The sequence below is a fragment of the Neovison vison genome, chromosome 10, assembly GCF_020171115.1.
Source record: "Neovison vison isolate M4711 chromosome 10, ASM_NN_V1, whole genome shotgun sequence".
Classification (NCBI taxonomy): Eukaryota; Metazoa; Chordata; class Mammalia; order Carnivora; family Mustelidae; genus Neogale; species Neogale vison.
Genome location: NC_058100.1, coordinates 4,159,973 through 4,175,560, shown reverse-complemented (window position 1 = coordinate 4,175,560; position 15,588 = coordinate 4,159,973). Strand labels below are relative to the sequence as shown.

The 15,588-nt window shown below is 39.6% G+C and overlaps 1 protein-coding gene across 1 annotated transcript; it reads right to left on the bottom strand.

Annotated features, from left to right (window-relative positions):
• Positions 1–11,482: 11,482 nt before the first annotated feature.
• On the bottom strand, positions 11,483–12,415 carry LOC122918057 (olfactory receptor 10J1-like). Its single transcript, XM_044266214.1, has one exon. It carries the CDS (start codon positions 12,413–12,415, stop codon positions 11,483–11,485), a length of 933 nt encoding a protein of 310 aa, XP_044122149.1.
• Positions 12,416–15,588: the final 3,173 nt, after the last annotated feature.

Genomic DNA, 15,588 nt, shown 5'->3' with positions numbered 1-15,588 from the left:
TCAAAACCATCCCTACCCCCCAGCAAGGGTGAATGGGGCCCTTTTATTTAGGGTTAGGATGAATATTTATTTATTTATTTAGATTTATTTGAGAGAGACTGAGCACAGGCCGGGGGGCAGGGTAGAGGAGAGGGAGTAGCACACCCCACTCCCCCACCTCCCCTACCCCGGCTGAGCAGAGAGCCCAAGGCTGGACTCAATCCCAGTAAGCTAGAATCATGACCTGAACAGAAGGCAGACGCTGAACTGACTGAGCTACCCAGGTGTCCCCAGGATGAATATTTAAAAAGGGGATCCTTGTTACCATATGCAGAGGTGGGCATAAGGTCACAAATACACCTTAAGGAGACATGCCTGTTTGTTATGTTAATGAGGCTTGTGCTCCTCCATGGGTGGAGATTTTAGCACTGTAGTGGGGTAAAGGTAACTGTGGGTTTCTCCATGGTCCACCTTCCCAGGTGTGAGTAGGGGGTGGAGCTCAGCTGCTCAGGGGCCAGTTGCCTCCTCTGCACACGCCACAGTTAACCTTCCCCAGGCTCTTCCCATGCTCTGATCTCAGCCCGGAGCGCTCATTCTCAGGGTTCTCCAATGGCTCACCCACTCCTTCACTTCATTTTTCTGCTTACATGCCATCTCAGAAAGGCCTTTCCTGACCACCTGACCTAAAAGATCTGCTGTTCCTTGCTGGCAGGAATGACTACCCTTTTGCCCTTTTTTGCTCTATTTTCAGATGCTTATCCCTTACCAAGATAACCTATATTATTTACATACTTTGAAAGTCATCTGTGTTCTTGAGTATGAACTCTGACAACAGGCCCTTTCTTCACAGCTTGTTTGTTTTTATTAGTGCTTTTTGCTTTCTTTTATGTAGTATTTGCCTGGTAGACATTTTTCCGTCCCTTATTTTCAACCTTCTTATTTTGTTTCAGATAGTGATACATGCTATAAAAACCATAGAACAACTAATGGAGAATGTCATTGGTGGCCATTATGGTCAATGAAGTGGTTTCAGGGAAGGAATCCCTGAGGACCGCTGCTCATTTCCCTGGAGGCCTGAATGATGGAGAATGAACCAAAATCTGGAGAAAGAGCATTCTCAGCTGAAGGGATGGCAAGTCTAAAGATCCTAAGTGGGAATAAACCTTCCATGTCGATAGATGCTGGAGTAGCAGGGCTTAGCAGTAGGAGATGAGGTCCTTCCTAAAGGCATGGGTGGCAAGAACAGGTAGGGCCTTATAGGCCACCATGAGGAAAGTGGATTTTATTCTGAGTGCAGTGGAAATCCATTGGATAGTTTAATTAGGTGAAGGATGTCATCTGGCTTTCATTTTTAGAAGATAACTTTGCTATTATGTAGAGAATCAATTGGAAAAGTACAAGAGTAAACAAGGGGAATGTATGCTGAGAGATTGTTTCTGGATAAAAGAAGTTTCAGTAGAGATGGAAGGAAGTGGATGATAAATTCACATTGTGTTTTGTAGGTAGAGCTGACAAGGCTTGTCAGGGGATACCAGTCTAGATGGCCCCAAAGGCTCATTTAGTAGCTTGACAAAGAGCTGACACAGCAGTTCTAAGAAACTTTGGTGGAAGAAGAGGCCGACACCAGCGGCTGAGTTCTTGCTGCTGCCCTCCTTTCTAACAGGCCTGTTGCCACCTGGGAGCTCCTGTTGTTAGATTATCACTTAGAGGGTCCCTGTTTCTCCTTTTATACAAATGTGCCATCCTCAGGTATAACCAGCCCACTTATACACAGCCGAGGCTACAGGTTAATGAGAGTTTGGGAGATTGTGTGTACTCTTGAAGATTTTCTCCTTATAACCTTGTTTTGTTCAACACCCTGTGGTGCTAGGAGAATGTTGTCTTTGTCTTCTTTTGCATAAAATTTGCTGACAGTGCTGGGGAGGAGGGAGGAAAAGATAGGATTCCAGACAGGCTCACTGGCTTTTGGATTGAGCAGCTGGGAAGAGAAGGTGCTACATACTAGTTGGGGGAATGTATAGTAGTGTGTGTGTGTGTGTGTGTGTGTGTGTGTGTGTGTGTGTTTCATCTGGAACAATCCTAGGCCTCCAAATAGAAGTGTCAAAAGCAGGCAGCTAGTTATACAAGCTGGGATCTAGGAAAGACCACAGCTAGAATTATAAATTTGAGACTTCCCCTTATTCTTCACAGCTATCAGCATAAAACAACAAGAATCAATCTAAAGTGACCTTTTCTTTAGAAAAAGTCATAGAGGAAATGGTCAAAGCTTTTCTCTCAATGAGAGTCTCAGCCCCAGATAATTCAAAGCTAAGAAATCATAATGAGAAGTCAGAGAGTAATTCTACCAAAACTTTAAGGAATAAGTAACCACGATGGTCTTTAAAAAGATGCAAAGCCTAGAAAAAGAGGAAACCCTTCAAATTATTTTATAAAGTGAACAGCATTGGAAACAAAGGCTGATTGATTATCACAGGTACACAGGACACACACATGTTGGGGAGGAGGAATTTATTCTACCCTTGAAGTTTCTTCTAGCTGGGCTGACTCAAATTGACATGAGACAGATTAACAGGAGAAAATCAAGTTTAACAGTGACTAGACGGAGAATCCACAGAGACATGGAATTCCAAAGACAGTCAGCAACAGGACACTTACGTGAGCTCAGGAGAGGGGTAGTGTCTGTGGATACAAAGGAGGAGGAAGACCATTAGTGGGAAGGTGGGAGTACACATTTGAAAAGCAAAGGCGTGGGGCACCTGGGTGGCTCAGTGGGTTAAGCCGCTGCCTTCGGCTCAGGTCATGATCTCGGAGTCTTGGGATCGAGTCCCGCATCGGGCTCTCTGCTCAGCAGGGAGCCTGCTTCCCCCTCTCTCTCTGCCTGCCTCTCTGCCTACTTGTGATTTCTCTCTGTCAAATAAATAAATAAAATCTTAAAAAAAAAAAAAGCAAAGGCGTTCTATTATGCAGATAAGTTTCTTTTTTTTTCTTTTTTAAAATTATGTTAGTCACCATACAGTACATCATTAGTTTTTGATGTAGTGTTCCATAATTTGTTGTTTGTGTGTAACCCCAGTGCTCCATGTAATACATGCCATTTTTAATACCCACCACCATGCTAACCCATTCCCCACCCCCTCCCTTCTAAAACCCAGAGTTTGTTTGTCGGAGTTCATAGTCTTTCATTGTTTGTCTCCCTCTCTGAATTCCCCCCCTTCTTTTTTCCCTTCCTTCTTCTAATGTCCTCTATGCTATTCCTTATGTTCCACGAGTAAGTGTAACCATATGATAGTTGACTTTCTCTGCTTGACTCATTTCACTTAGCATAATCTCCTCCAGTCGCATCCATGTTGATGTTAAAGTTGGGTATTCATCCTTTCTGATGGCTGAGTAATATACCGTTATATATATGAACCATATCTTCTTTATCCATTCATCTTTTGAAGGGCATCTCAGCTCTTTCCACAGTTTAGCTATTGTGGACATTGCTGCTATGAACATTGGGAAGAACATGGCCCTTCTTTTCACTACGTCTGTATCTTTGGGATAAATACCAATAGTGCAATTGCTGGGTCATGGGATAGCTCTATTTTTAATTTTTTGAGTAACCTCCACACTGTTTTCCACATTGTACTAACTTGCACTCCCACTAACAGAATAAGAGTGTTCCCTTTCTCTACAGCCTCTCCAACATTCGTTGTTTCTTGCCTTGTCAATTTTTGCCATTCTAACTGGGGTAAAGTGGTATCTCAGTGGGCTTTTGATTTGAATTTCCCTGATGGCTAATGATGTTGAACATTTTCTCATGTGTCTGTTAGCCATTTGCCTGTTTTCTTTGGAGAATTGTCTGTTCATGCTCTTTGCCCATTTTGACTTGATTAGTGTTTTGGGTGTTGAGTTTGAAAAGTTTTTATAGATCTTGGATATCAGCCTTTTTTCTGTAGTGTCATTTGCAGGTATCTTCTCCCATGCCGGGGGTTGCCTCTTTGTTGTGTTGACTATTTCCCTTGCTGTGCAGAAACTTTTTATCTTGATGAAGTCCTGAAAGTTCATTTTCACTTGTGTTTCCTTTTTCTTTGGAGACCTGTCTTGAAAGAAGTTGCTGTGGCTGATGTTGAAGAGGTTCCTGCCTATGTTCTCCTCTAGGATTTTGATGGATTCTTGCCTCACATTGACATCTTTTATCCATTTTGAGTTTATCTTTATTACAGTTTAAGAGAATGGTCTCAGATAAGTTTCTTAGGCAAAGAGGAATCTCTATTAATAGTACTTTTCCTGGTACTGAAATGCAGTTGAGGGGGAGGTGAAGAGCTTTTCCTGAATCTGCTGGATTTTGATTACTTTTAACTCAAAATAGTGTTCATGCCCAAGTAGCCCATCTTGGGCTGCCTGCTTTATACATGCAGACACAAAATGCAAATTTCACTAAAGTAAATGGAGAACCTAGTGCTAGATTAAAATAATAGTATACTGGGGCAAAGTGTAATGTCATATTGCATGTGATCAATAGGAAATCCAAAACTCTTGGACTTTAAAAACTTCACCATTTATGAACTATATGATTTTAGGCTTGTTATTTAACTTCTAGGTGCCTCTGTTTCCTTTTCTGCAAGGGAGGTATAACATTATTCCTACCTACAAAGTGGTAATAATAATAGAATCTACATCATAGGATTGTTTTGAGGATAAAATCAGTTGATTAACATACATCCTTAGAAAAGTGCCTGACACATGGTAAGTATGCAATATGTTAGATATCATACCAGCAACACAAGGAGGGTTCTGAAATTTAAATCTATTAATAAATTTAGTGAACCTTATAAAATAGAGAAAAATTATATGCATTTCTCTCTAGATGCTGAGAAGGATCCATGATAAAATGTAACCTCTATTCTTCATTTAAAAAATCCAATTAAATAGGATTAGATGAATAATTCCTTAACATAAAAATGTGTATATTTCAACTAAAATTCCTACATCAGGCTTTATAGGGGGAAATGAGAAACACTCCCATTAAATAAAATGAAACAAAATGATCACTATAACCATTATTGTTTAACTCTGTGTATACTGAACAACATAATTACCTCAAGAGAAATAATTAAAAGGTGTAAAAAATGTAAAGGAAGAGGTAGAATTATAATCTTTCCCAGGTGATATAATAGAATACTTGGGAAATAACCCAAGAGGATTCACTGAAAAATTATTACATTAAAAATATTCTATAAGGAGTCTGGGTTCAGATTTATCATTATCTTAGCTACACAGAAATAAAAACCAATTAACAATGGAAGAAAAGCCATTTTCAATCAAAGAACTATAAGATATGTCAAAGAATAAACTTAAGAAATGTACAAAATTTATAGAAAAATGAATTTCTGATATAGATAAAATGGCATAGATTCATTTCTCCCCTTAAGTACAACAATAACCCTTGGAAATAACCCAAGAGACAACCAAAGGAGAACTCTAAGAGATGGTGAGAGGAAGCTAGGCTTGTTTTGGATCTCAGGTCTGGAGGAACAGAACAGTGGCAGTAAATCTTAACCTCCCCCATCCCAACATAAAGTCACCTTGGCCCCAGTGTTTCCTGACCATCTATCTGGCTCATTCCACTAGCAAGGGAATTGATGAGGGACTCAGTAATCGTACCCTGGAAGGTGTGTTCTCTCCTTGAAGGTCCTCCCTGACCCAAAACTGGCCCTCCCTGACCTGATCTCACCAATAAAGCGAGTTCTGGAAGCCTCTTCGACCCTGGGAGCCTAAAACTTCCCTCCTTCCTCCAACTTCCCTCCTTCCTTCAGAGATACAAGTTTAGGGATAGGGTGTACTATTAAGAAAGGATCTCCATCCCCACATATGAGGAGCATGTGATCTGAACAAGCACCTGCCTAGAGAAGACTCTGACCCCTCAGGCTGAGGCTCCCCTCCATGTCAGCAGTCCAGCTTGGAGAGACCCATTGTAGCCCCCTGGCAACACCAGCAGCACCATTTCAACAGCACCAAAGAAGCTAAACACACCCAAAAAACAGAAAATGTTCTGAAAATTAAATGTTTTTGGAACCACCAGCAACGAAAGTAGGCCGGGCCCTGCATGCTAACCCTAAACTGGGCAACCACCTACTGAAGTAAAAGATTTAATCAGGATCTAGAGTCTTCTAGTGCAATAGGCAAAATGTTTAGGTTATAACCCAAAAGTTAAGAGGAGAATAGGAAAACTTCTAAAAACATAAAAGTTAAGTGTCTTGCTCCTAACAAATCCATGCATCAAAGACAGAGTCTCAAAAGAACAGGAAAGAATGGAAATGACTGTACGATATATTGGGCAGATGCAGCTAAAGCAGCAGTGTTGGAGTAATTTATAGCACTAAAATGCTTACATCAGAACGGAAAGAAACTCTCAAATGGATAGTCTAAGGTTCCTACTTCAAGAAACTAGAGTTGCAAAGTCCCAAAACAACCAGAAATAAATGATAAAGAACAGAAGTCAATGAAATAAAAAATAGGAAAATAGAAAAAAAAATCAGTGTAACAAAATTGGTTCTTTGAAAAATCAGTAAAATTGATAAATCTCTAGAAAGACTGACAAAAGACACAATTTGCCATTATTGGGAATGGAGTGAGGGTATCACTAGAGTCTGCAGCTATTAGAAGGGTAATATGGAAATACTATGACCAACTTTGTTTATAAACCCAACAACTTGATATGGGTCAAGTCCTCACACTACTAAACCCCAGCTGATAATCTGAATAATCCTATGACACTGATAAATTGAGTAGTCTTATAACTATTTTAAAAATTGAGTTTGTTATTTAAAAACTTAAGAGAAGGAAATCTCCAGGTCTAGATGGTTTCCCTGGAGAATTTATCAAACTGTGAAGGAAAAATTAGTGTCAAGTATGAGCGACTCTTCTAGAAAACAGAGGAGGGTAGACTACTGATCAGCTCACTTGGAGTCCATGATTTATGAGTCCAGTATTTTCCTGGTACCTAAATCATGTAAAGGCTATCCTAATAAAACTATAGATCAGCATCTCTCATGAATTTAGATGCAGAAATCTTCAGCAAAATATTAGCAAAACAAATCCAACAATGTATAGAAGGAATTACACATCGTGACCAACTGGATTTATTTCAGTAATGGCAAGCTAGGCCTGCAGTCACAAATCAGGCAATGGTATCCACTATATTAACAGACTGAAAAAGGAAGGTCATATAATGATATCAACTGACCTACAGAAACACTTGATGAAATCCACTCATGACACACATTTTTTGCAAGTTAAGAATAAAGGAAAATTACCTCGATTTGGTAAAGACCATGTCCAAAAAAACTGTAGAAAGCATCATCCTTAATGGTAAAAGACTGAATGCTTCTTCCCCTTTACTTCCCCCACGCCCCCCAAAATCAGGAACAAGACAAGGATGTCTGCTCATACCAGTCTTATTTATCATAGTAAGGGACGTTCTAGTCAGGGCAATATGGCAGGAGAAAGAAAGTAAAGACATACAGATCAGAAAGTAAGAAATAAAACTGATCTTAGTTATGTCGAGGACATAACTATCTATGCAAAAAGACTGAAGATATCTACTGATACTCCCCTAAAAACTCCTAGTGACTTAAAGTCACAGCATGTAATATCAATACATGAAAATCGTATTTCTGTAAACTAGCCCTGAACATGTGGAAACCAGAATTAAAAGCACGATATCATTTACAATTTCTCAAAGAAAAATGAAATGCTTAGGTATAGAGTGTAAGATTTGCATGCTGAAAATTACAAAATGCTGATAAAAGAAATCAAAGAAGATTTAAATGGATAGAGACCTATTGTGTTCATGGATTAGAAGACTCCACATCGTAAAGATGTCAGTTCTCCTTAAATTGATCTATAAATTTGATGCAATTCCTATGAAATCCCAGCAAGGTTTTCTATAAACATAGATAAGCTTATTCTAAAATTGGTATGGAAATATACAGAACTTAGAATAACTAAAACAATCTTGATGAAGAATAAAGTAGGAAGACTCACGTGACTTAATATTGAGGCTTGCTGTATGGCTGCATTAATCAGGGTGGTGCAGGACTTGAGCAGTAGACACGTCGATCACAGGACCAGAAAGACACCCACAAATTGATCCCCAGAAATCAGCTCAATGGGCTTTTGATGAATGTGCAAATTCAATTCAGCAGAGGATGATCGCCTTTAAAGAAGACAGGGCTGGAGTGATTGGCTATATGAAAGCAAAAATTAAAACTTTGACCTCAACATCACACTTTACACAAACTGACTCAAAATAGATCACTTAAATGTAAAACATAAAACTATAGAACTTTTAGAAATGGTTACAGGAAAATGTAAAATTTCCTGATTCAAAAGCTGACTTGAGACGATGGAAAATAACACTCTGTTTTTGAATATAGAGATTCAAGATCATTAAGACATCAATTTTCCATAAATTAAAAAGGCAGTAGGAGTCTAGTAAAATGGTACCAGAGTGTGGTCTGCTTATATGTGTTTAACTGCGTTGAGAATGCTGTGTGCATTTTTTTGGGAGGGGTGGGGGAAGGGGAGGTTGTAATTTGAACGAGCTGCTTCTAAAACTTATGTGAAACATTGAAACAAGCAAAACACCCCCCAAATTCTAAAGAATAATGGCAGATAACTAGCTCTAGCAAATAAAACATTAAAAAAAAATCATGATAATTAATGTTTTGACATGTAGAATAAATATACAAATGCAACAGAATAAAAATTCTACATTGTTTTCACAATCCACATTCCTCATTCTTTCACAGGACTTTCCGTTGCCCCAGGGCAAACCTAAAAGAACCCAGAAAAAAAGTCCATTGAATTTCAAAAAGATTTTTTAAAACTCATAACTAAAACATTTATCTTAAAAGTGGGAATGGTTCTTAACGTTAGCAAACTTTTCCAGAGAGGAAAGTCTCTTTTAGCTTACCAATAATTTTGAATATCAGAAGCTTAAGGACTGAAGTACTTTATATGTGAAATGTATGATGCAAATTGTAGAGTTAAGAATTATTCAGGTTTTTCTGTCAAAACAAAAGGAAGGCATCCAGCTTGGTGGAGCCCACAACAAAGGCATTAGCTGGCAATTAGGCAAGGGCAAGTCTTGCACCCGCCAGCCAAGCCCTGCTGTGGGGGCAGAAGGGTGAGGTATTCCATAAAAACAGAAAGGGTATGCTCTCACTTCACAGAGAAGCAGACTCTTAGAAAAAGCTGGAGTCCTGGTAGAGGAGACGTGAGTAAGTGATGAATCCGGGTGGGTGGCATGGTGACTCCCCACGGAGTCCTATTCATCACACCATCAGGGGCAAAACTAAATGTCTAGATGCCTTCAAGAAGTGGCTGAGGGTGGGCCAGTGGCCCTAGGAAAGTCATCGGAAGATGAGGGCCCAGGACCACATTGGTTAAAGAACATTACGCCACCAGTGTCCTCGTGGTAGATGCCACTCAAGATGGCCTCTGGGTGTCATATTTCTCCATAGAATCCATCATGGGGCAGTTGGAACCTACTGTAGACCAGGGAGGTTACTTCTCCTCTATGCCAATAAGACTAGAAGACTTTTTTTTTTTTAATGATTTTATTCATCTGTTTGTCAGAAAGAACGAGCAAGAGAGCACAGAGACAGCAGGGGAAGCAGCAGCGGAAGGAGAAGCAGGCTCCCCACTGAGGAAGGAGCCCGATGTGGGACTCCATCCCAGGATTCTGGGATCATGATCTGAGCCAAAGGCAGGTGCTTAGCCCACTGAGGCCCCCAGGCTTCCCTAGAAGACTTGATGAGAACTTAATTGATTCACCCCAAGTAGAATGGTAAATATAGGGGAGGAGCGGGACCTTGAATTTAATGATGATTTCTCATCAAATGACTTATTCACTGAATTGCCCAAGTTTGCATGGAAAGAACCAGGTAACTTCTGCTGTCCATCAGGTTGGGAGCTCAGAATGACAACATGAATTAAACCGCAGAACCTTCTAAAAGTTTGGTTTTTATGTATCTGCATACTTAGCCTATAAAATGCATAATCACTTTACACATTTTGATATTTCTGCATTTCAGAAGTGTTCCGCAGTGAGAATGCTGTGCACTCACACACTGATTGTCTACCTTTTTACAAACAGTGCAGCACAGGAACTTTGATTTGCTCAGCCAGCACAACTGCTAATAATCATCATGTTATTCCACACCTATTTTGTCTCACAAATTGAGTCCAAAGTTCACCCTGATTCATTCTTATATTTTTGAGGCGAGGAACAGGAAACAGTCTTTTATTATTCTATTTCTAACTCAGTTGCTTTAACCTCATGAAAATTTTCATGTCAAAAATTCTCTACTGTTGACTTTTTTAGCTTTTCATCATTCATTCATCAGAAAGGAATTTCTTCTAATTTATCAGAAAGGAATTTTGTTGGTGCTTTTTCATATTTTCACTGAATTCTCTTTCCTTGCCTTTGTGACTTCACTTAAGAAGGGCAGGAGAAGAGCCCATCCAAAGGACCTGATCTGAATTCTTGCCCCACCAACTGTCCCCTTGTCCTTCTGCCTTCTCCTGCTCTCCTCTCACTGGAAGCTCCCATTTGGATCTGCCTCTAATTTTTCTTTTTTTGATAGTCAATTTCACAGATTTCTTTTCGGCAATCTGCTCACTGAGCCATCTGTCTGCTCCTCTTATGAGCCCACTGGTCATCCTGTCCAGGGAGAGCCACTGCTTTCAGCCCCACTAGGACTCTGTTGTGTGGCTTATGTTCAGCTTGAAGAAGCAAAGGATCAGACCAGGTCTGTGCGCTCTGTTCACGTGGCCAGAGCTGCATGGCTGTTGCGTGTGGCTCGGAGTCCTCTCCTTCTTTTCTCCTCCACCCCAGTTCCTTTTCCTTTGGCACCCCACATGTGAAACTCACATGAACAGGAAACTCGCAAAGGGTTCCTAGAAAATCTTCTCTCTAGAAAGTTCTTATCTCATCCCAAACCCATTTCCTAAAAGATATCTCATTTTTGCTCTGCTTAACCTTATTAAAACCAATGTGATTAGTTTTTGGCACAATATTGTTTCTAGTAACCACTTGTTCAAACATCCACCTTACGTTAAAAGAAGATTCAGTCACGTATGATTTTAATGTGGTTTGTACTTCAGCAAAGTGGACTGGTCACTTTAAATTTAAGCTTGAGATGAGCACTAGATCACACTGTTGCCCCACCAGCCGTCCCCTTGTCCTTCTAATTATCTCCTGGAATAGAGCCAGTAGGTGTCGGTTTACAAGTCTGCAGGGTAATTTATGTTTTTATTGTGTTAACAAAGAGGTTGAGGAAGTGAGAATCAGCTATTAGAAGCTGGCCCTCAGCTTCAGGTCACTTCTGCTTTGGCCCTGGCTGTGATGTAGGAGATTTCACCAGTCACTGGAAACCCTGACTCTATAGTTTTACCTATAAGCTTCCATCTGGAAAACATGCATGCCTATGTATAGGGTGGAGATTTCATCTTAGGGAAGGGATTTCCTACCCATCAACCTCCTCAGAGCATCCTGGACTTCTTTGTTTCTCAGACTGTACACCACAGGGTTCAGTAAAGGTGTTATGACCGTGTAGGTCACTGAGATTAACAGATCCTGATCCCTGTTGCCCTCAGACCTGGGCTTGAAGTGGGCAATGGAGGCACAGCCATAGTGGACAATGACCACTGTGAGGTGGGAGGCGCAGGTGGCGAAGGCCTTCTTCCTGCCCTCAGCGGAGGCGATCTTGAGGATGGTGGCGATGATGAGGATGTAGGTGATGAAGATGAAGGTGGAAGGGGCTGTGAGGGCCAACAGGGTGATAATTAAGGTCAGGATATCGTTAAGGATTGGAGCAGCACAGGCTAGGTCCAACACAGGTGGAACATCACAGAAGAAATGCTCAATCAGTGAGTTGCAAAAAGACAGTCTGAAAATGGCCACGGCCTGAATCAGAGAGAGCAAGAACCCTGAGGCACAGACCGAGGATGCCAGGATGGTACAGACCCTCCAGTTCATGATGACTGAGTAACGAAGAGGGTTGCAGATGGCCACGTAGCGATCAAACCCCATTACTGCTAGCAAGAAGCAGTTGTTGATGGCAAAACCAAGGAAGAAAAAGAGCTGAGTCCCACAGCCCACCAGGGAGATGGATTGGCTCAGACCTACAAGGCCAGAAAGCATGCGTGGGATAATGACCAGGGAATAGAAAGTCTCCGACGTGGAAAGAACACTTAGAAAGAAGTACATGGGGGTGTGGAGGTGGTGGTCGATACGGATCACAGTCACAATGATGACATTGCCAGCCAGAGTTAGGATGTACACGATCAGAAACACAATGAAGAGTGTAAGTTGATGCTCATGGAAGTTGGAGAAACCTTGGAAAACAAATTCTCTCACTTCTGTGTGGTTGGCCATCTTCATTGAGGATCTCAAATCAGAAAGGTAAAGAGAAGGTCAACACCATCCCTTCATAAGAGAGACCACCCGTCCCTTTGTGAGCACACCGTCAAGAACAAAGTTTCAGTATCGCAAAGACCCAGCTCAGAACTTCCCAAGTCAACTGTCTTTTCCAGGGACACGGCAGACTCTGTCCCAGAACTGATGCATACATGACAGCGAAAATCCGAGCAATGTTATTTGAAAGTTTGAGGTAAGGCTTTCTTTTCAAGGACAACTGACCCAACGTGTTGTCCATGAAGTTGGTCTCAAAAATTTCTTAAAACTAGATTTTCCTAAACTATTACCCGCATTCTCAGACCACAATGTGATTAAGTTAGAAACTATCACAAAAAAAACTTGAAAAATTGGAAATGTTTGAAAATCTAACCTATGGTTCGAGGAGGAAATTATAATGGAAATTAGAAATCTTTGGAACAGAGCGGTGACAGGAGAATCACATACTACAACACGTACCTTGCATTCAGAACATTATTGAAAGGAAGTTTATCATTGAAAATGGCTTGTTTGTGTTTTAAAACTGAAAATTAATGAGAATCCATTCTAAGAAGTTATTAAAAAAACATAAAGTAGAAGGAAAAAAACAGCAATGAAGAAACAGATGTGAATGATAAAATACAGAAAATCCATAAAGGTTCAAGTTTATAAACTTTAGGTAAACTCATGAAAATCTGACCAAGAAAAACAAGTGAAGACATAACATAAACTCGATTATGAATTAATAAAGGGACAGAAGCTTCAGACTCAGAAAGATGAGAAGTAACATTATGAACAACTCCTCCTCCACAGGTTTTTAAACTTCAATGAAATGGATATACTTCTAGAAAAAAAATTATCAATATTGAATCAAGAAGCAGAAAACCTAAAAAAAAAAAAATATAAAGACAGTAGCGAAAAAACTACAAATACATCTCTCAGCCTAGAGAAATTTACCACTACATGCTATGAAACATTCAAGGATAAGTCGATTTCAATGTAATACAAATTACTATTTTAAGTAATAAAGAGGAAATCCTCTCACCTCATTTTATGAAGCTGGAATTATCTTGATGACAAATTAAACTCGTAGATCTAGAGCCAGTCTCGTAGATCTAGAGGTAAAATTCTTGATGAAATATCATCAAACCACACCCAACAATGTGTAAAATGGGTACATGACCAAGTTGGTTTTATTTCAGGTTGTGAAATTTGTTTAACATTTAAATAATTCAATTGTATATTTCCTCTAGTAAACTGTTCAAAGGGAAAAGTGACATGATTATTTCAATAGCTGCCCCCAAAAAAGCATTTTTAAAATTCAGTGTCTACTTATAAGAACCCTTAAAAAACTAAGGATCAAAGATTTTCTTTAAGCTGATAAAGCATGTGTACAGTTTTGCAGTCAATATATACTTAGTGGTGAGATACTGAAGAGTTCTCTTCAATAGTAGGAACAAGATAAGGGTGACTGCTCCATCCACTTCTCTTCAACATTGCACTGAACATTCTGGTCAATCCAATAAGCCAAGAGAAAGAAATTAAAATTATAAGCATTAAGAAGGAAGGAATTCTCTGCAGATGATGCTATTGTGTATATAGAAGATCCAAAAGAAACTGCTGATAAATTATTAACATTATTAAGAAAGTTAGCAGGCTTTCTGGTACAAAATTTAGGTATAAAAATCTATCAAATTTCTGTACTTCAACAAACTGATAGCAAATTAAATTTAAAAGGACTGTCATTTATAATAGCTTAAAAGTATAAAGTACCTGGGAATACAGATGTTTATGAAGAAAATCACAAAACCTTAGTGAAAGACACCAAAGACTGGAGTAAGGGAGTAAGGGACCCTGCTTATGAGGTGAAAGATCTGAGATGGTGAAGATTCCAATTAATCAAAAATCTATGAATTCCTAGATCTATGATTTATGAATTCTCTACAGTTCAATCAGAATCTCGAATGGATTGATTTTGGTTGGTTGGTTGCTAGATTGCTAACTGATACTAAAATTTATACGAAAGTACAGAGATCTGAGAAAAGCTAGAACACAAACACAGGAAGAGAAGATTTGCCCTTCAAACATTGTTACTTATTATTAGGCTGTAGTAATTAAGAAGGTGCGGTGCTGGCACAGAGATAGAGTCACACCAATGGGAGCAAACACAGTTCTGAAACATGGGGACTCTTCACACCAGAGCTGGCGTTGGAGGCTGGTGGGAAGCACAGAGTTGTCAATTAAGGATGAAATTTTTGGTTATCTGTATGGGAAAAAATGAAATCAGATTGTGCCATACAATTGAAACATTAATTTCCAATTGTATTAGAAACCCAAGAAGAAACAAAACACTTCAGGAAATGTTTAGAAGATAAACTTGGGGTAGCAAAAGATACAGAAATAAAATAATGATATATTCTGGTACATAAACATTAACTTCCATTTTTAAAACAAATTCCAAAAAAGGGAACAAGTTAAGATATTTACAACAAAACCAGGTAAAACACTAGTGTCTAGGGTACCTAGAGCTTTAACCACAAAGCGAAAAAAAAAAAAAAAGATCAGCTTAATATAATGATTTTAAAAGTGTATAAAAATTTCGTATTAGGGGAAGCACAGATGACATGTGAACAGACTTTTAACATCATTAGTAGCCAGGGGAAAATAAGACCACAGACCACAATTTCACACCCATCAGGCTGCAGGAAATCAAAGCTATTACAGATAAAGAGCAGGGGAAGCTCCTGAAGAGAGTGAATTGATAGGATCATTTTGGAAAACAGTTCGCTATTACCTGTCTGAGTTGAGAACGAACAGGTTGTGGGAGCCAGTGATTGCACCGTCAGAATTTAATCCGGAACAGCTACAGAGACACACAAAGTTAAAACAGCTTTGTTTATAATAACAGGGGAAAAGCACTGAAATGAACCAAATGTTCTTCAAAAGCAGAAAGGATAAATTGAATAAACCCACAATGTATTACAGAGCATCGAGTGAATTAATTATAGAGCATGGGTGGGCAAACGACACCCCATGGACCAGCAGTCTGCTTTGTAAATAAAGCTTTATTGGGACACGGTCACACCCACTTGTGAAAGTGTCATGTGGATTGCACTCACCCTGCGACAGTGAAGCGGAGGAGTCCAGCAGAGACTGTATGT

Coding starts and splice junctions, on each gene's coding strand:
- LOC122918057 (XM_044266214.1), bottom strand. CDS start 12,415: ATGAAGATGGCCAACCACACAGAAGTGAGAGAATTTGTTTTCCAAGGT.